The sequence below is a fragment of the Zootoca vivipara genome, chromosome 3, assembly GCF_963506605.1.
Source record: "Zootoca vivipara chromosome 3, rZooViv1.1, whole genome shotgun sequence".
In the NCBI taxonomy this organism is placed as follows: Eukaryota; Metazoa; Chordata; class Lepidosauria; order Squamata; family Lacertidae; genus Zootoca; species Zootoca vivipara.
The window spans coordinates 80,713,389-80,734,311 of NC_083278.1; the positions used below are offsets into that span (position 1 = coordinate 80,713,389).

The 20,923-nt window shown below is 41.1% G+C and overlaps 1 protein-coding gene across 8 annotated transcripts in view; it reads left to right on the forward strand.

Annotated features, from left to right (window-relative positions):
* Positions 1-20,923, forward strand: part of BIRC6 (baculoviral IAP repeat containing 6) — a 142,621-nt gene that overhangs the window by 14,877 nt on the left and 106,821 nt on the right. For all 8 annotated transcript variants that reach the window (XM_035108256.2, XM_035108258.2, XM_035108260.2 and 5 more), the window contains exons 6-16: positions 2,755-2,837; positions 3,559-3,781; positions 3,868-4,028; positions 5,134-5,192; positions 6,728-8,122; positions 14,148-14,297; positions 14,998-15,223; positions 15,626-15,786; positions 17,775-17,906; positions 19,061-19,192; positions 19,418-19,596. In XM_035108256.2, the coding sequence (XP_034964147.2) occupies positions 2,755-2,837; positions 3,559-3,781; positions 3,868-4,028; positions 5,134-5,192; positions 6,728-8,122; positions 14,148-14,297; positions 14,998-15,223; positions 15,626-15,786; positions 17,775-17,906; positions 19,061-19,192; positions 19,418-19,596 (2,901 nt within the window). The remainder of the gene's footprint in view (positions 1-2,754; positions 2,838-3,558; positions 3,782-3,867; positions 4,029-5,133; positions 5,193-6,727; positions 8,123-14,147; positions 14,298-14,997; positions 15,224-15,625; positions 15,787-17,774; positions 17,907-19,060; positions 19,193-19,417; positions 19,597-20,923) is intronic.

A 20,923-nucleotide genomic window follows, 5' to 3' on the forward strand; every position in this document is an offset into this window, starting at 1 on the left:
GGACCACCTCTCCCTATAGGAACCACCCCAAATCCTGTGTTCATCATCTGAGGCTCTTTGTGTGCCTCCACAGTTGGTTCTGAGGGTGGCAACACAAGAACATGCCTTTTCTGCCGTGGCTCCCTATTTGTAGAATGCTCTCCCCAGGGGATAAACATATCTTTATGTGCCAAGTGAAAACATTTCTCTATAACCAGGCCTTCGGCTGATTAACATTCTATGTTATTGTTCTCTTTTTGTATTTTTATGTTGTGAACCACCCTGTGATCTTTGAATGAAGGCTGGTATACAAATCTAATAAATAAGAAAAATAAAAATAAAATACTGTATATAGAGGAGCAAAAGTTGTGCAATATTTATATCCAGCCTTTGTTTAGAAGTATAGTAGTTGGAATTTTTTCTTTGGCTCCAGCAAATAACAATATGCTATTCTTAAAACTTTAATTACTGTTCTTGAATGAGACAAACCAAAATGATATTGAGCTTTGGCAGTGGTTTTTGAATTACCTGTGAGTTGTTTTCAAAGAGAAGCTGAGTAATAGCAAACAGATCTACCAGAAAGATGGCTGTCTTCCACCATCAACGTTATTCTTATATTATTGCGCTGTGGTTAAACCACTGAGCCTAGGGCTTGCTGATCAGAAGGTCGGCGGTTCGAATCCCTGCGACGGGGTGAGCTCCCGTTGCTTGGTCCCAGCTCCTGCCAACCTAGCAGTTCGAAAGCACGTAAAAATGCAAGTAGATAAATAGGAACCGCTACAGCGGGAAGGTAAACGGTGTTTCCATGTGCTGCTCTGGTTTGCCAGAAGCGGCTTTGTCATGCTGGCCACATGACCTGGAAGCTATATGCCGGCTCCCTCGGCCAATAATGCGAGATGAGCGCGCAACCCCAGAGTCGGTCACGACTGGACCTAATGGTCAGGGGTCCCTTTACCTTTACCTTTACTCATGGAACAGCAAACCCAGAGCAACAGAGATAAAATACAGTGCACTTAATAAAAGATAGCTCTGTTGGCAGAGCATGAGACTCTTGATATCTCAGGGTCGTGGGTTTGAGCCCCATGTTGGGTAAATGATCCGTGCATTGTAGGGGGCTAGACTAGATTGCCCTCGTGGTGCCTTCCAACTCTACAGTTCTATGATATCTAACGAAGTCATGGAGAATAACCATTAAAATAAATGGATTTAAACTATTTAAGTTCATTGATTTCAGTTGATTTTCTATGATTTCTATGATTATGACATCCTCAACAACCAAAAGAATACTAGAATAATAACAGGCACTATTGTCTAGCAAACACCTGAGGGAACAGGTATCTCTTCATCAGGTACCAAAAACTCATAAGTCTGCATCAGACATACCTTTAAGGGGAGGGTATTCCTCATCTGGGGCACCATCATTGAAAAGACCCTCCCTTGGTTTGCAGAATATTAATATTTTCAATGCATTCTTAGAGCACCCCAAATTATCTCTAATATGCAGAAGTTGCATACTGGATGTACAGGGTCCCTTTAGATAGAGAGAGAAAATCATGTGGAAGGGTATCTTGATAATAGAAAGCCAGTAAATCCTTTGGTTAACATTATTGAGGTAGAGTTTTTATCACTTCTTGCCGGAAGATATAGTTGTGATTTCAAGATTTAAAGCAGGCTACCCAGCATGGATGTTCTTGTTCTCCATCTGTCAGCATGACAATTGTAAGGGCGAGGGCTTATAGAGAACAGCCCCCCTCATCAGGTCGAGCTCTTCGCAGAGCAGCAAGTCCAGTAGTGGATCGGATTACAGGAATCAGGAAGTAGAGAGGGAGGTGAGAGGCTCTGACAGCATGTGAGAGCCTCAACACCGAGTAGAGAAGGAAGCAGCTGGGAAGGAAATGACGGGATTGGCCACTGGAGAGCAGTCAGAAGGACGGCCCTTCCCCCCCAACGCCTGAATTGAGGCGCACGGGACCCCGTAGGGTGAGAGGGAGGCGTGTTGGGGGTTCCCAAGCTGTTATGTTGGGCGTGAAACAGGAAGAAGCCATTGCGAGGTTCTGACTCGGACTAAGCAGACATGTTTTCCAGACTCTTTGCACTGTAAATAATATGCACTATAAAAACACCTTAAAGGCAAGGAGGTGTGGAGCGTCGTTACTCAAGAGTAGCCACAAAAACCTCTGACAACAATGATCTGGGGTATTGGAGGACATCACATTGGCTACTCATGAGTTATTGTTTCCTAGGGTTTGACACATGCCATGGGATGTATTTGATCTTCCCTCTCTTGAAACAGGCTCACATGCCACATGCGAAATTGCTTTTGGATCTCATTTTTCTTAAAAAAAAATTTATTGCATTTTCCAAAGTTAACAAATTAAAATAAAAAACAATCTTTTATACAAAACATCTTGTATTTTCATCTTATACCTTGCTCTGCCGAGCTGTGACTTCCCCCCCTCCCTTCATGCGGGTTTCTTATTAAATCCCTTTTTTGCAGTTCCTTTTTAGCTTTTTAGTCAATTCGTAGGATCTCATATTTAAAGGTGGTTTGCCATGCTGCATCCTTGAGAACATAGAATTATTTGTGCCATTTTTCGGGAACCTGGTTAACAAGCGTGTTACATAGTACAATCATATGTATGTTTACTTGGAAGTAACAATACCACTTCAATGCGGCTTACTCCCAATTCAATTTATATACTGAATGGCTGAGGTAGCTCATTACAATGTTGATGTGTTCTTACATCTCTCTCTTTCCCTCCCCACTCCTAACAGCCTGCCTCATCAGGAGATGACAGAGCCATGTGTTTTACGTGTAGTGTGTGTTTGGTGTGCTGGGAGCCAACAGATGAACCTTGGTGAGAATAAAATATTTGAGATACAGTACACTTTTTGCTTTCTATTACAATATAGTATTTTAGATAGGAAACTATACGTATTGGGTCTTTGTAAATCTTTAGCCAGCCCAGCAGGTAACAAAACGTAAAACAGATAAAAAGCTTAAAATGTAGCTTTGCATCTGGTGAACAATACCCATTATTTGTTGTTTGTATTTTTTATGCTTTCCTTAATAAAAGTGTCTCCCTACTGAGGTGCATCGTTCACATATTTTTATAGTTTTAGGAAGGCTAGGGCAGGCATTTGGAGAAGAGATCTGATTGCTGCTACTATTAGTAATTGCTTTTTAGTGATACGTGTTTTCTAAGTATTATCTTATTCGTGGATTTTTATCTTATATACCTGTTGTAAACCACTCTGTGGCTTGAGCAAAGAGTAGTATATACATTAAATAAATATATATATATACACACACAAACTTTTAAAATGAGAAAACAGTCATTTGCCAGCAGTACTCATTCTTCAGTGATTCCTGTAGTGAAAAATGTAGCCATTTTAAGAACAATGTTTTCTCAAAGCAGACAAGTGCTTCCAATTTATGTATTTTAATCTTCCAATTTATGTTTTTTAATATACTTTGTGTGTTAAGGTGCTAAGGATCCTAGCCTGTGTGCATCAAAACAGATGATGGGAGAAGCTTATGCTATTGCATTTAAACACTTATTTTTCTAATCCATTAAGGTCTGAACATGAAAGACATTCCCCAAACTGCCCATTTGTGAAAGGCGAGCACACGCAAAATGTGCCCCTCTCGGTCACGCTGGCAACAAGTCCAGCGCAGTTTCCTTGTACAGATGGCACAGACAGAATAGTCTGCTTTGGATCGGGGAGCTGTCCTCACTTTTTAGCTGCTGCAACAAAACGAGGAAAGATCTGTATATGGGATGTTTCAAAACTTATGAAGGTATCTCATATTTTAAGAGTTCTAATGCTAATTTTGCTAGATGCGGATTTCTTTCTAAATCGCTTTATGTTTTTGGATTTGCTTAGGTGCACTTAAAATTTGAGATCAATGCTTATGATCCAGTAATTGTACAGCAGCTTGTGTTGTCTGGAGAGCAGAGCTCAGGGGTCGACTCAAGGAGACCAACAATAGCATGGATAGAAGATTCATCTAGCTGTTCAGATATACCAAAATTGGAAGGAGATAGGTATGCTAAATTTGTCTCTTCTTAGCCCTGGTTATGCACAAAGGAAATGTTGTTCACAGTTTGCTATTGGTATACAGTATACACAGGTCCTTCTATGAGAATGCTCATTATCAGAAATCTCAGCACAAATAATTATACACAAATCTTGCTACACAAACATCTGATTCAGATATCCCAACAGCCAGAATTTGCCCACTTTCTTACTTGTTTGTGTTTTTCTGGCTGCTGGCAGCCATTTTGGGCAGAAACCATTGAGGGAGGGAGAGGAATTGACAAATCAGCTAGCAGGGGAGATTGGATAAATCAGTTTTTCCTTTGTTTGGCTGGAGCAATTTTGGGCAGGAGGGAGAGAGAAGAGGAAAATCACATACAGTACTGTATTAGAAACATTCCCATAGGAAATAATGGAAATCATCAGCTCCCTATGTGAATGTTTGCCTGGGAACACATTTTGTTTGGAAAATGGGACCTGTGTGTACTTATTTGCCTGAACATGAGAGTGGATTGTGGAATATTGAGAGATGGCCTTCTAATACATCCTTTCTTGGGAAGATGAAGCTTTTGTTTTTAACAGTTTTCATTTCCTGATTGGTTAAGAAAGATGTAATGTCTACAGGAAAAGGTTTCTTCTGCAATCTCCATTCAATCCAATATCAGTGTGGGACTATATAGACAAAGGAACTGCTCTGAAACAAGTGGGAGGAAAGCAATCATCCCTTCTTTCCACATTCTGACTATTATCTCCTGTGATACTTATTTTTCTCACTTGCCACATTGTCCAGATGTTTTCCTTTCCCATAACACGCTCCCCACCCCCACCCAAACATGCTTACTCTCAAGGCTAAATCTCCCAAAGAGCCCTGAGTGGAGTCTACTTCTTTCTCGGAACTAAATCCTTCCCTGATTATTCTGTTCCCCTGAGAGTTTCTCTCCCATGTTCTTTATGATTTATAGCCTTCTCTTTTACACAATTAATAAACAAACATTAATTTTGAAAATGTTGTAAAGGTTTTTTTTTAAAAAAAGTTCAGCGCTAAGTGCATTGTTAATACATTAAATTGCTGCTTTGGCTTCACCATCTCTGTGATCTTTGTCTTGTCTTTAGTGATGATTTACTGGAGGATTCAGACAGTGAAGAGCATTCCAGATCAGAATCAGTGACTGGTAGGCATACAATATCTCTTTGGTACAGTGCGGAATGTAAGATCACTAGCAGTGAGTGATTTAAGTATACGGTACTTAAGTCAGGAAACAGCTAGAATTTCATATACTGCTTTTAGTATTAAAATATTTTTGTTTCTTCCAAACAATTTACTTATTGAACATTCATCTTAATTTGTTTGGACAAAGTTGCCAGGGAGATTATAAGACATCCATTATTTATTAAATATTCATTCTGATTTGTGGGGAGATATCCTGGTGTCATGTGAAGCAATTGTTATCCCTCATCTTCCTTTGTATTTTCCCTTCACCTACCTTTCTGCAAAAATAAAAACGAAGGAGGCTTATCGCACATGATTTCACATGCAAAATAGTGACAGTCTAGAAGAGCCATTTGAATTTACATTTAACAAGTTGTAAAATTTTGTGGATGAATTGGGCTCAGAGGAAGAATGATCCTTTCAGCAGTGTAGGAGCAATCCCCAAAGCTGCTGAAAGGATCCTTCTCCCAGCCTGCCCTGGCTGGGGGCTAAGTTACACGTTTTTCTCTGACAAAATATGCATTTGCAGCCTCCAACCTCCATTGCTGCAGATGGGGGAAACAGAGGGTCATTGTAAACCTTGCTATTTTATTTACAGTGGGAGAGGCAAACTGTCCTACCTTGCTCCCTTTACAAGTGAGACCCCTGAAATAGCCCCCACACATCTCATTTTAGCAGGAGAGACAGTAATACTACCAATATTTGCATGCTTGTCCCATCTTAATGTATTGGAGGTGGGGGGAAATGCTAACCAGAGTTAAAAGCTTTAAGTCTTCTCCCTATATTTGCAAAGAGGGGTTGAATGTGCAAGCATGAGACTAGTGCTGGCTCATTTGGGTAAAAACAAACCAAAGATTTGTTGTTACATCTGAACTGGGCCTATATTTGTTCTATAAAAATGTGTATCATACAGGAAAATTTCCAGGGAACTAGAATTAGCTGCGCCACCCTGTTGAGCAGGGGTTGGCAAGGCTTACCTTGCCTGGGCCTGTTCACAGTCACGGAGCCCCCTCTGGGCCAGATAATGGGCACGCGTACTCACGTGCGCCCACGATTTCCGACTTCTGCATCTGCACAGATGTGATTTCCAGCGTCTGTGCATGTGCAGACGCGATTTTCGCCGCTGCGAAAGCGAATCCCCGCACCATGCTGTGCCGGTTTAGTGCAGCGCACGGGGACTCGCTGAACGGGCAGCTCTGTTCGGGGCGGCTTGGCTGGTAAAACGACCCCCGTGGGCCGCTTGTGGCCCATGGGCCTTAGGTTGTGGACCCCTGCTGTTGAGTATACTGCTGGGAGCAACCCAGGGTTTGCTCCTGAGAAATCCGTGAAACAGCCTTAAAATACGATATTTTGACTGATTTCCTTAGAGTGCTATCTTGTCATTGATTGAAGATGCCAGATAATTGATTCTGCTAGGCTTTATGATAGGATTTTCATTATTTCTCATGTAGCTATAATTTTTTATTTTTGTCTGACACTGGTTTCTTTATCCCAAAGGACATACATCACAAAAGGAAACCATGGAAGTGAGCCTTGATATAACAGCCCTTAGCATTCTTCAGCAGCCTGAGAAACTTCAGTGGGAAATAGTTGCAAATGCACTTGAAGATACAGTGAAAGACTTAGAAGAACTTGGGGCAAATCCTTGCCTAAGTAACTGTAAGAGTGAAAAGATGAAGGAAAAACATCTGGAACACCACAACATTCCCTTTCCTTGTTTGTTAGCTGGAGGTTTATTAACATACAAATCACCTGCTACCTCTCCTGTTAGTAGTCATTCTCAGAGGTCACTGGAAGATTTAAGTAGGACTCAAGGTGGTAGTGTATCAGACCAGGGATCAACTGACAATGAATCCTGTACTAATTCAGAACTGAATTCTCCTCTGGTAAGGAGGACTTTACCTATATTGCTGCTTTACAGCATTAAGGAATCTGATGAAAAAGCAGGAAAAATCTTTTCACAGATGAACAATATCATGAGTAAAAGTTTACATGATGATGGTTTTACAGTTCCACAGATCATAGAGATGGAGCTGGATAGTCAGGAGCAATTGCTGTTGCAGGATCCTCCTGTGACATATATTCAGCAGTTTGCAGATGCAACAGCTAGCCTAACTTCTCCAGACTCTGACAAGTGGAACTCTATGGTTCCTAAGCCTGGGACTTTGGTTCAGTGCCTACGGCTGCCAAAGTTTGCAGAGGAGGAGAATTTTTGTGTAGATTCAATCACTCCTTGTGCAGATGGAGTTCATTTGTTAATAGGACTGCGGGCATGCCCTGTTGAATCCCTGAGTGCAATAAATCAAGTAGAGGCCTTGAATAATTTAAATAAATTAAACTCGGCACTATGTAATAGAAGAAAAGGAGAGCTAGAATCCAGCCTTGCTGTAGTGAACGGCGCAAATATTGGTATGATCCAGAATGAGTCACCAGCAGATGTGCAGACGCCTTTAATAATTCAACCAGAGCAGCGGAATGCTAGTGGTGGTTACCTAGTACTTTACAAAATGAACTATGCCACTCGGATTGTGACTCTTGAAGAGGAACCCATAAAAATCCAACATATCAAAGACCCACAGGATACCATTACCTCATTGATTTTGCTCCCACCAGACATTTTGGATAATCGAGAAGATGACTGTGAGGAGCCCACAGAGGAAATACAAACAACTTCTAAGAATGGCAGCGAGAGAGAGAAAAGATCAGAAATTTCTACTCTTGGGCATCTGGTAATAACCACTCAGGGAGGATATGTAAAAATATTAGATCTTTCAAACTTTGAAGTTCTGGCCAAAGTGGAGCCACCTAAAAAGGAGGGTACCGAGGAACCAGATAAATTTGTATCTGTAATATACTGCTCGGGTACAGATAGACTCTGTGCATGCACCAAAGGTAAGATCTTTATCAGTTCTCTAATCAAATTTGTAAAGTCAAAATGCAGCACATACTGTGCTAGGGTGCTATGTTACTTATTTACATTTAAAAGACTTCTAATAGGCCTCCATCATCTCCCTGCTATGTTGTTAATCATTATTTTAAAAGACAGGCCCAATTTGGACATCAGTTTCTACTAACCTTTGATTAGATCCCAAACTCTGGTTTGAGCTTCCAAAATATATTGATAATTCATGCCTTATAATTGCTTTATTTCACTTTCCCTCTGCTCAGCAGTTCAGTTATCTAGATGCTCTGGAGTCTAAAAGTGGAGCATGTATGGTTTGCCAATTTAGACATGCCCTACTATACTTAGGTTTCCTTTGCCATGACATCTCCATTAATCTGTAATCTTTTACTGTTGTAGATTTGTATGTCTTCCTCTTTGGCGATCACTTGTAGCCGAGTAAGATTGTCTTCCATAAACACAATTTTAACAATGAGTCCGTAAGTGACTGTAGAGGCCAATTCTGGATCCACACATCCTTCCACAGTGGGGACATTGGTTTCCGGGCGGGAGTTGATCACAGTGTGGATTTGCCATGTGTTTTGTATGTGTTAGGTCAGGGGAAGACAATGGGTGCCCTCCATCTCCTATCAGCCCCTGCCAGCATGCCCAATGGTAGACAACAAAGGGAGTTGGATGCCAAAACATCTGGGGGGGGTACCATGTTAACTACCCTGGCATGAAAACTAGTTATTATTTGGATGAGTAAGTGTTTTGAAGTTCAATTTGAGGTCATGCAGAATTGAATTTCTTGCTTTCTAAATAGTTAATGTACTGGGTTAGCAGTTTAGCAGGGAACATTTGGATAGTGGTTTGGTTATTACTAGGGGGTTGTCTATATAGTTGTATGTGTAGCAGGACTGACAGAAGGAGATTTCACCCCCACTCACTGCAGCAGTGATTTCAGTTCCCCTCCCATGCGGTTGGGGGACCCAGATGAATGGATGGGCTGTGGCATGGTGTTCTGAGGGGAAGAAGGATCCACAGGAACTACAAGTTGCGTACTCAGCGGACCCGGAAGTGTTTACTTCTGGGTTCCGCCGCGCGCATGTGCAAAGCGTTCTGCGCGCTTCGCATGTGCGCAGAAGCGCTCTTGGTGCTTCAGGCACACGCGCTATGGCCACTCAGGTTGAGTACTTTTAGGGGTGCGAATGGCACCCTGGAACGGATTGAGTAAACCCAAGGTACCACTGTATTCCCATGGAAAACTATTGATAGCGGGGCTTCTACTCATAGGCCATAGCCCACCTACAGCAGGGTACCTTGGCCCTTAACAGAGTATTTCTGAGGGGCTGTCATGGAGAGGAATGGCTATGAAATAAGTTTCTGCTAGCCTCTTTGCATATGCCTAATGCTTGATCCAATCCATAAGTTTTTTAATGGGGTTTTCCTGACATGTACCAAGAAAATGGATACACAAGTATCTGACATACTGTGCAATATTAGTTCCCATATGTACTAGAAGGAAAAGCTGGTATTCTCCCTATAGTAAGCGTGTCTTAAGCAAGATATGATGAACAAGACCTCACGGTTTGCCGATCCTTTCGTGCAAGCAGGGAAACATACTGGGAAGTCTTCAGTTAACAAGAGATTCCTATTTTGATTTGAAACCATAGTTCACATCCTAGATTGTTCAGAAGTCATTAACTATGGTTTCCTGATTTGGACATAGTGAGAGACTATAGTTACAAGAAGACTTGTGGGCTTCTCTCCCCATTTGTGCAAAGGGAGAAGTGGGTGCATGGAAGTATACAAGGTTCAATTATGTCTAGAAGTGTGCATGCACACGAAAGCTCATACCAAAATAAAAACTTAGTTGGTCTTTAAGGTGCTACTGAAGGAATTTTTTTATTTTGCTTCGACTCAGACCAACACGGCTACCTACCTGCTTCTTAAGATGAGATATGGTTGTCCAAACATTATCTTTTTATCAAGCAAATCTTAGCTTCAAATGAAGTGATTAGTAGGACATAAGAGGAAATATTTTGCAAAATGAAATGGGAAAACACTGACAAGAACCCACTAACAATTTCTTCTTAGTGTTTGCTAATACAGTGGTACCTCGGTTTATGAACACAATTGGTTCCGGAAGTCTGTTCATAAACTGAAGCGAACTTTCCCATTGAAAGTAATGGAAAGTGAATTAATCCGTTCCAGACGGTCCGCGGAGTAAGCGTTCATAAACTGAAGCAAACTTTCCCATTGAAAGTAATGGAAAGTGGATTAATCCGTTCCAGACGGATCCGCGGAGTACTTAAACTGAAGCGTTCATAAACTGAAGCATGGGTGTAATTGGTTCCGGAGGTCTGTTCATAAATTGAAGCGTTCATAAACTGAAGCAAACTTTCCCATTGAAAGTAATGGAAAATGAATTAATCCGTTCCAGATGGGTATGCAGCGTTCATAAACCGAAAATTCATAAACCGAGGTGTTCATAAACCGAGGTTCCACTGTACTGTAGAATGTTGAAGGTACAACAGAGATAAGACTACATTGCATGGTCCTTTGAATTTGTAGGGTGTTTTTTTTAAAAATAAGCAGAATACTGTCAGTCTATAAAACTACATTTCTGCCAGTTGTATTATGTGTGCAACCCTAAGTTTAATCTAAGAGGCTCTTGCCCCTTTATAGTATTTCAAAGCTTTTCAAAGCTTATGTATATTTGCTAACCTGATTTTTCTGGTAAGCTGCAGAGCTAATTGTGAAGCAGAAAATAGATGCTTGGTGATTTGTTCTCCATTTTTGGCTGAAATTCTGACTTGTAATAGAGACTTCACAATTCCCTGCCCCTCCCCAAAGTTCTTAAATTTTACCTAATTGATTAATTGCTTTATTGTTTATTTTATAGTAACATTTTGAATGTGTACAGAGATTGCTAATGCTTTTCTGATGTGCTTGCTTTTGCCAAATCAGTCCCGCTTGAAATATACCTTTCTTAATGGTTACCGTATTGTGTGTGTGTGTGTGTGTGTGTGAGAGAGAGAGAGAGAGAGAGAGTGTGTGTGTGTGTAAATGCTGCAGAACCATGAAGAATTTATTTTAACTGATACCAGTTGCTTCTAGTTTAATAATCAGAATACTTGATTATGCCAGACTTTAGAGTCGAAGCAACTGTTGGGAGGTTGACAGTTTAGGGAGTTGGTAGGTCGGCGGTTCGAATCCCCGTGATGGGGTGAGCTCCTTTTGCTTGGTCCCAGCTCCTGCCAACCTAGCAGTTCAAAAGCATGTCAAAGTGCAAGTAGATAAATAGGTACCACTACAGCAGAAAGGTAAATGGCATTTCCGTGTGCTGCTCTGGTTCGCCAGAAGCAGCTTTGTCATGCTGGCCACATGACCTGGAAGGTGTACGCCGGCTCCCTCGGCCAATAACGTGAGATGAGTGCCGCAACCCCAGGGTCAGTCACGACTGGACCTAATGGTCAGGTCCCTAATGGTCATCAGCTTTGGAAGGATCCTGAGCAAGGGAAATAGTAAAATCCCTAGTGTTAGCCTTTAAAAAGGAAGAGTATTGTGTTCTAATGTGTTATTCCCATTCCCCCTGCCTCATTGAGGATATCTGCTAAAGGGTATTGTTGTTGTTGTTTAGTCGTTTAGTCGTGTCCGACTCTTCGTGACCCCATGGACCATAGCACGCCAGGCACTCCTGTCTTGCACTGCCTCCCACAGTTTGGTCAAACTCATGTTCGTAGCTTCGAGAACACTGTCCAACCATCTTGTCCTCTGACGTCCCCTTCTCCTAGTGCCCTCAATCTTTCCCAACATCAGGGCCTTTTCCAAGGAGTCTTCTCTTCTCATGAGGTGGCCAAAGTATTGGAGCCTCAGCTTCAGGATCTGTCCTTCCAGTGAGCACTCAGGACTGATTTCCTTCAGGATGGATAGGTTTGATCTTCTTGCAGTCCATGGGACTCTCAAGAGTCTCCTCCAGCACCATAATTCAAAAGCATCAATTCTTCGGTGATCAGCCTTCTTTATTTCTTTATTAAAGGGTATTGTAAGAGCAAAAATAGGAACTTCTTCATTAAAAATCATATGGGAAGGAACTGAATAGAAGCATTGATGCCACTGCATAAATCTATAATGTTTAAAGTACTATGCCATTCTGGTAACTTCATCTCAAGGAGGATACCACAGAGCAGGGAGAAGTAAACAAATGAAATAAGCTTCAATACCTTTATTATGGGGATGGCTTATCATCAGAAACAAAACTTTAACTGAGTTGTCATGTCTAGCTGTGAAGGTCATTCTGATAAGTAGTTCATAATTACACGAGTGAGGTAGGTGTTCAGTATGACAAAAGTTTCATTTTCAGTTTTTTCATCACCAGTATTACCAGTATTTTAAGAACCCTGGTGTTTGTGTTCCCTTTATTGCTCCACAGCTGCTAGAAATACCTTGCTTGCTGTATTTTACCACAGATCTATTTAGTTAAGAACTCTGTGGCCAGCCAGATGACTTGGGGCCAGGGTTGAGAACCAGGTACGCGGCAAAGGAAGTATCTTTGCAGCTGTGACTTGAAGTTAAGCCACAGCTAAAAAGATCCATGCTGAAAGCAGGGCTTGCAGTGGGTACTAAATTTACATTCAGCACCCCTGGGAACTCCTTAGTGGGGCTGATGATCTCAGTGGGGCTTGCACTTGGCACTGAATTTACATTTAGTCAGTGTTTGAAACTCCCATTGTTCTAGGTGCATTTTGTGACAGGGAATTGCATTAGTGCGAGCAGTTTCTGAGCTCTGGATGCAGTACTGCGCCTAAGATTTCAGATTAAAACTGCAGAGTGGAGGGAAAGGAGAACCTTTCTCTGCCTCCCCACTTCCAGCTACTCTCTGAAGACTGGAGATGAGATCCTCTTAAGAATGTTAGGAGGATGGGCAGGGGAATGACTAAACCATGTGAAAAATGAACATAATATTTTAGCTGACGTTCATTCATTTTCAGCTTTGTATTCTTGTTATAAAAAAGTGCCTAGACATTCCGTTGTTGTGCCCATAACCTAGGTTTAAGGTACCATTTAGCTTCTGGCTTTCATTTCTCAGTTTCTAATACTGAATTTAGTGCTGATGGCCACTCTGCTTTATGACAGGTGTTTGCTTGCAGAGGAACAGTCAAGGATCCATTCAAAGGCTCCTACAGCTTGACCTGCTTCACACCGGACGTCATATATTGTCAGGTGTGGGGTAGGTGAACATGACTGTGGTGAAGCAGCCTTGCAGGCCAAATTAAGACACCTAATGGACTAAATTAGACCTGTGGGTCATATATTCCTGATCTCTGTCTTACGGAAGTGTAGCAGCAGGGCAAGTAATGGGATCTTTTCCCTGTTTGACTGCACTTTCTGGTAAGTGCTAGTATATCTTCTCTGAACTCAGAGGTTCTCTGCTTGAGAAACTTGTTTTTCTCTTTTTGTATTTGTCAATACTTGGAAATTAAGTAAAACCAATTTAAAAACCAGCAACTCAGAGGTTCTCTTTAGCTACCGTGGCTAATACTGGTTGAAAACTCCACCATCCATGAATTTACCTAATTTTTAAATTTCACTGAAGCTAATGGCCACCAGTACTTTTTTTCATAACAGAGCGACTGGATGGATCACTGTGTTGTTCTAGGTGACTGCTAAAAACTAGTCTGTTTCAAAGAGCATTTTGTTCTCTCTTTGCTGGTTAATCTTTGGTGTCTTCCTTTCAATGCTATTTTGGTTTTGGTTTTGGAGGCTGGACTTCCATGTTAACATTTGTGATATGTCAGTATTGGTGATTTTAATGGGAATTTGATTTTGTTTGTGTTGCGAATTTTAAGCTGCCTTGTGTGTCTTCTAAAATTAGGCAAGGTGTGTCTTAAAATAAATTAAAATGTTAAGTGCAATATGCAGATACAGTTAGAAAAGAATTGTAATGTTATTAGTGAGTTTGCGGTTGAGAACAGTGTTATGCTAAATAAACGTATCTTAACTTGTGTTTTAATTGACAACTGTTCTTAGGTGGAGAACTTCATTTCCTCCAGATTGGAGGGACTTGTGATGATGTTGATGAAGCTGATATACTTGTGGATGCATCTCTTTCTAAAGTGGCAGAGCAGTTAACAGAAGGCACAAAGCCTTTATCTAATCCTTCCAGTCCAGGCATTACAGGTAAACCATTTTGAGAGGTTGTTGCTGTTGTTTACCAACAAGCAGTATATAAATTTTATGAAATAAGTATTTAGTAAGGGGTTTTATTTGAAGCATGCTTTAATGGAGCATATTGCAAATGATAACCATCAAACTAAATTCCCTTCAGCATTGTGTACACAAACACATTCTTGAAGTCCGTCTAAATTAAGCTATATTGTGTGATTATTTTGTAGAACTGTGCTATCCAGTCAGATTTTTTTAAAACAAGGGTGGTATCCTTTGGTGACCATCTGCTGATGAAAGCAGTCCATCAGCGGAATGAGAAGGGAGTCAATTTTTTGCATCTGCCTCTCCCTGAATAGCCCAAATCTGTTCTGGGGCATCCCCTAGCCTTCTGATATAGATTTAGGAGGGCACAGGGCACTGAAGGGTTGAAAATTAGCCACCTGAAAAAACCATTCTGGGTGGTATCTAATGGTGACTGTCATCTGATAAAAGAGAGGGTGGGTAAAAAATTATCCTAAATGCAAAGGTATCGGTTTTCTTAAAAGCCATTAACAACATGCTATGATTTGATGAAATTGGTATCTTTCTGGTTTTATTGCTGTTCTAAAGACCAGCTATGTGTTAAAAGGCTGTGTTTCTGATCCTTGTGTTAACTATTAACTGAATAGTCATTTTGTATTTTGAATCTCCTGTACCTTTCTCATATAAACAGGAGTTGATCTTCTGGTGGACCAGCCATTTTCCCTTGAAACATTAACATCTTTAGTAGAGCTGACTCGCTTTGAGACTTTGACACCCCGATTTTCTGCCACTGTTCCTCCATGTTGGGTAGAGGTTCAGCAGGAACAGCAGCAAAGGCGGCACCCGCAACACTTGCACCAGCAGCATCATGGAGATGCAGCTCAGCATACTCGGACTTGGAAATTACAAACAGATAGGTAAAATAAGTAATGATATAAACCATGCCTGTACCAAAGGATTTTCTCATTGAACATTGGATCTCCCTGATGCAGAGGCTGTGATGAGGAAAGGATCCTAAGCATGAGGCAGGCTTCCAGTTAAATCACTCTGGAAACCCTTCATTTCAGATGTGGAATGTACCTTAAATTGTTGCTTTAGCTAGTCTCTTCAAATATGGTTCATATTGTAAATGTCAGTCATAAGTTGTAAGCTGCTTTGAGCACAATATTCAGCATGCAGTTAAGCAGATGCTCTTATAAGGGTACAGCCCAAACATTTATTGCTTCTGAAATATATACAAAAGCAAAATAGAGCTGTTTATTTTTCTCGTTATTATGTGCACATTTAATTCCTGATTTTCCTCCCTTCTTCTTTTGTAGCAACAGCTGGGATGAACATGTTTTTGAATTGGTCTTGCCAAAAGCTTGTATGGTTGGACATGTGAACTTCAAATTTGTTTTGAATTCAAACATCACAAACATTCCACAGATTCAAGTGACTTTATTGAAAAACAAAGCTCCAGGCTTGGGGAAAGTCAGTGGTAAGCCAAGAGTGGATGAATACCTTGCTTAATTTATTAATACTTAGGGATTTAAAGGTAGCACTGCTAAAAGATGATTCAACTGCCAAAGCACTTTTGAGTGGTATCCAGTAAAGTAGTTCTGTTAATTCAAAGACTCTGGATGTGCAGTGAAACATCCCCTCTCCTCTGTTTGTGCACTCAATGCAGACTCCCCAGATATTCTATGGAGGGTTGGGATAGCCCCCCAATAACAAATTTAGGGGGCCCACAGAGAAAAGCGTGAGAGGGAATTTTATATTTCACAGCCAGAAGTCCTTATGGTAACAGAACTACCCTTTGTTCCTCCTGTGCACATAAGATGGTCTCGGGTGATTTTATGTTCCTGCTTGACTCAAGCTGTTGCGGAAGCCAGTTCTTGTTATCATTGCTGATTTATCAATTGCTTGAGTCAGGCATGAACTTAAAATGACCTATGGCCACCTTTACATGCAACAGAAATTCCTTTCAGGTAAGACCAATCGTCCCTTCTCCTGTTAAAATCAGTCATTATATATAAAGAAAAGCCGGGTTGCTGATTGTCATACATTAATTCCATTGATGGAACAAAACTTAATGGTAAGCAACCTTAGTGGGCAGCAGTGTCCACTACACTGGCAATACAGTGGACGCTTGGGTTGCAAACGTGTGGGAGGCGCGTTCGCAACCCGCAGCGCCGCATCTGTACATGCGTGGGTTGCAATTTGGCACTTCTGCTCATGCAGAAAGCACGATTTAGCGTTTCTGCGTGAGTGCTGAAACCCGGAAGTAACACATTCAGGTACTTCCGGGTTCGGCGTGGAACACAACCTGAAAGGACGCAACCTGAACCGTCTGCAACCCGAGGTATAACTGTAGAGTATACATCTCTTTTACCCTGTCAGGGGAGGAGGGGGAGCAATGATGATACAATATTGTGTGCTGCTCTGAATATATTTCCCTTATTTAACATAAGTTGGCTTTTTTTTAAAAAAAGCTTCTGGCTTTTTACCTTAATGCCATAATGCAAAAGGTTACACTAGTGTGGTTATTTATCTCTTGTCAGGTTAAGCCTTCAAAATAATTCCTCCCTGCAAGCCAGACATCCCTTATAATACCATAAAGGCAACAGAGATAAATTTGTTAGTACCATTTTCTTACTGCTGGAAGTCACTTGCTCACTTAATTATCTCCTGGATAACCTTTAAAGAATTCTAAAGAGAAATGGCTACACATACGTTAATTGTTAAGAGTCTTAAGTTGGTATAGTCTCACTTAGAAGTATCTGTGAGTGAATGGACAGCAGTAGTGGGGAACATTGCCTGAGTATTTATTGGAACCGGTCAGGACGTGGGTGGCGCTGTGGGTTAAATGACTGAGCCTAGGGCTTGCCGATCAGAAGGTCAGCGGTTTGAATCCCCGCGACGGGGTGAGCTCCCGTTGCTTGGTCCCAGCTCCTGTCAACCTAGCAGTTCAAAAGCACATCAAAATGCAAGTAGATAAATAGATACCACTACAGCGGAAAGGTAAATGGTGTTTCCGTGTGCTGCTCTGGTTCGCCAGAAGCAGCTTTGTCATGCTGGCCACATGACCTGGAAGCTGTACGCCGACTCCCTCGGCCAATAACGCGAGATGAGCGCCGCAACCCCAGAGTCGGTCGTGACTGGACCTAATGGTCAGGGGTCCCTTTACCTTTTAAAATTTAGTGGTAGTGCTGAAAGGATTTAACACTTTTTCTCCATCAGTGCAGAGACCAGATATCTAATATCTTAATATTGATTTTGAAATAGTTGATTCTGCCTAGGAAATGGAAGGCCTTTAACACTGGATATATTTCAAAATACAGTTGCCTCTTGGTATAGTTGTTATGAAGTTAGTGTTAAATTGTATTCCAAAAGAAATTCCAAGTAGAATCAATAAACAGGAATGTTAAGGCTTTAAGAAAACCTATAGTTGTGAGTCCTGTTTTTAAAATGTCTTTGATTCCTCAGAAGCAGCTGTAGATAGACAGATAGCTTTCCCTCTGTCACCAGCTCATAATATTGAAATTGAAAGGAATGGAAAACAAGGTCTGGATGATTTGAATGAAGAAATGCAGAATATGGATGTGGAGGAGACGCAATGTAAGTTACACAGTGTCCATTTAAAATGTATTTGCCATGTACAGGTTGGGTGAATGTATTCTGTAAGTTTTAGAGTCAATTCTCATTATTTGGAACTTGTAAAATGCTGACACTACTCTCTTTACATTTGTTGGTTTTTTGTCTGCCTTTATTGATGTATCAGAGTAACCCATTTGTTAGACAAATACTATTAATAACCAGAAGGAACAGCACAGGAAAAGAGCAGAAAACATTATAATCCTTACAGTAATCAAAAGTATCCCTAAAAAGAAACACAATATCTAAAACATAACACATCTAAAAATAATGACAGCAGTATAGAAAAACAATATTGACGGACTAAAGTAATACAAATGTAAAAGCGGATAGCAAAAATAGTGCATTAAAAGACCAACAGCAGAAAAGTACTAACATAAAACAATAAATCTCCAAGGCCTGTTTCAGTTCCTGTGAAAGGCTTTGGATGTATAATTACATCCTTCCCTACAGACCCTAGAGACAAGCCCCTTCCCTGTGGAGAGTTGACCTATATGCGTGGATATCTGAGCAAGGACTACATGGAGCATGTCCACATAAGGGGAATAGGGCTGATAGATGTGGCTCAACTCATTGTTCTTGTGTTGATGTACATGGGAACAAAAAAACACCTGCATAAGTGAGTTGAAAGCAAGTAAATGGGGGAGGTTTCTAAAATACCTCAAAGCTTAGGCTTATGCATTCCACCACCCACTCTCTTCCATGCACAAGGGAAGGAGATTGAAAGCGGAATATATAATATATACTGCCAGCCCCCATTATATCTGAATCAAAAACTGTAGTTTATTGTAAACTCTGGTTTGTTAATAAATCAGAATATTGAACCCTGATTTTATTCTTATTTGTTTTAATTAACTACAGGTAGAATGCATAACAGTACCATGAGTTCTGATGTAATGGGAAGCTATTGCTACTGCAAACAGTTTAAAGTTCTATGTTTCTTCTTGTGCATGAGTCCAAGGCTTACACCAGTGCATTCTGTACTTGGAAATCATAGTTCCTCATTATGTCTGAACCAGGTTATTATTTAGCTAATAATTAAGTGTAATTAACCTTTTTGAATAAGTTGTATATTCTTTTGAACAGATGGCTAATTTTTGAACTTTTTTTTTCAAAAGGCCCCCGACTATGTCCCTTTTTAGAGGATCATAAAGAAGATATTTTGTGTGGTCCTGTATGGTTGGCTACTGGTCTTGATCTATCGGGGCATGCTGGAATGTTGACACTAACAAGTCCAAAGCTCGTTAAAGGTAATTTTTTTACTAGAATATTTTGGAATGAAACTGAAAAATGTGAGTTTTCTGAAATTTAACAGGTAATCCCCAGTTACCCTTAGAATCGAAGACTAATTGTCTCTTCATTTCTGGTAAAATCTTTAACAAAGTGTTCATTGGTATCTGCTAGGAAAGTATACGTGTAAAATAAGTCTTAAAGAGTTTGTTGATTATGCTTATAGTCTATTTGTCTTATTCTAGGTATGGCAGGTGGAAAATACCGTTCTTTTTTAATTCATGTGAAAGCAGTGAGTGACAGAGGAACAGAAGAGATCTGCAATGGTGGAATCTGGCCTGTTGTAAGGATACCATCTCTAAAACCTCAGAATAGCAAGGGTCATTCACTTGCCTCACTTCTGGCAAAAGTTGCAGCAGGCAAGGTATTTAAATAACATATAGAGAAAGCATGGTCAAAAAGCTGCTGCTGCTGCTCAACCAGCCAGTTGCTGAAAGCCCATCTGTTAGAACTGAAGCATCATCTGTGTAATTGTAATTTATATTTAAACTAACATAGAGGTGGTAAGAGTAAAACATGGAACCTTTAGAAGTCTGTAGGTGGGTAAAATCCATATATGGAATTCAGAAAATGTGTGTTGTTTTGTTCAGTATTCCCCTGGATGGGGGAGCAGGTGTCGCTGTGGTCTAAACCACTGAGCCTCTTGGGCTTGCTGATCGGAAGGTCAGCGGTTCGAATCTTCCCAGCGGAGTGAGCTCCCGTTGCTTTGTCCCAGCTTCTGCCAGCCTAGCAGTTCGAAAGCACGCCAGTGCAAGTAGATAAATGGGTACCTATGCAGTGGGAAGGTAAACGGCATTTCCGTGCGCTCTGATTTCCCTCACTGTGTTTCGTTGCGCCAGAAGTGGTTTAGTCATGCTGGCCACATGTCCCGGAAAACTGTCTGTGGACAAATGCCAGCTTCCTCGGCCTGAAGCGAGATGAGCGCCACAACCCATAGTCACCTTTTACTGGACTTAACCGTCCAGGGGTCTTTTACCTTTTTACCATACCACCCACACCCACCCCACTTCACATTCTGTTTTTTATCTGCAAGAACATTACACAAAAAGGAATCAACAGTATTTGCAGATTTGATACTATTGGCTATGATTGTAGTTGATGTAGCCAAACTTAACAATTAATGGAATAATGGTCATTTATTTTCCAATGAGAGACCAGTAGGCTCCATTCTAACCAGAGGTTTTTTTATATATAGGTGTCCCCCCATTTATGGGGGGGTTACAGTTCGGCCCACTGTGCGCATCAGCGAAATCATGTAAAGTAGGGAGCACCCATTCTCTAAACAACCTCTGTCTCTCTCTCTCTCCAATCTATACTAAAAATACTGTATCCCAAAATAGCCTCAACGAGAATTAAGGTTCTGGGGCGGGCAGGAGGCTGGAGGACGTGTGGGAAAGCGGCTGCACATCAGCTGTTAGGTGTGGTGGCTGAGCAATGTAAATAAAGCTGTGCTGCACCTCCGGTCTCCTTGGGCTTCCTCTGACGTCACCAACATTTTTTTTGGGCTCCTGGGAGGGTCTCCTCGCAAGCTACAAGGACACTCCCAACTCTCTCACGCCTCTCCAACTCTCACCTGCCATTTCCGGGTTTGAATTGAATAATTGTTTTTAATTTCCTGGTGCTACACGTATACACAGTTGCACAAGAGTCAGTCACGTGCAAGTGGGAGTGCTCCTGTACACACAAATGCC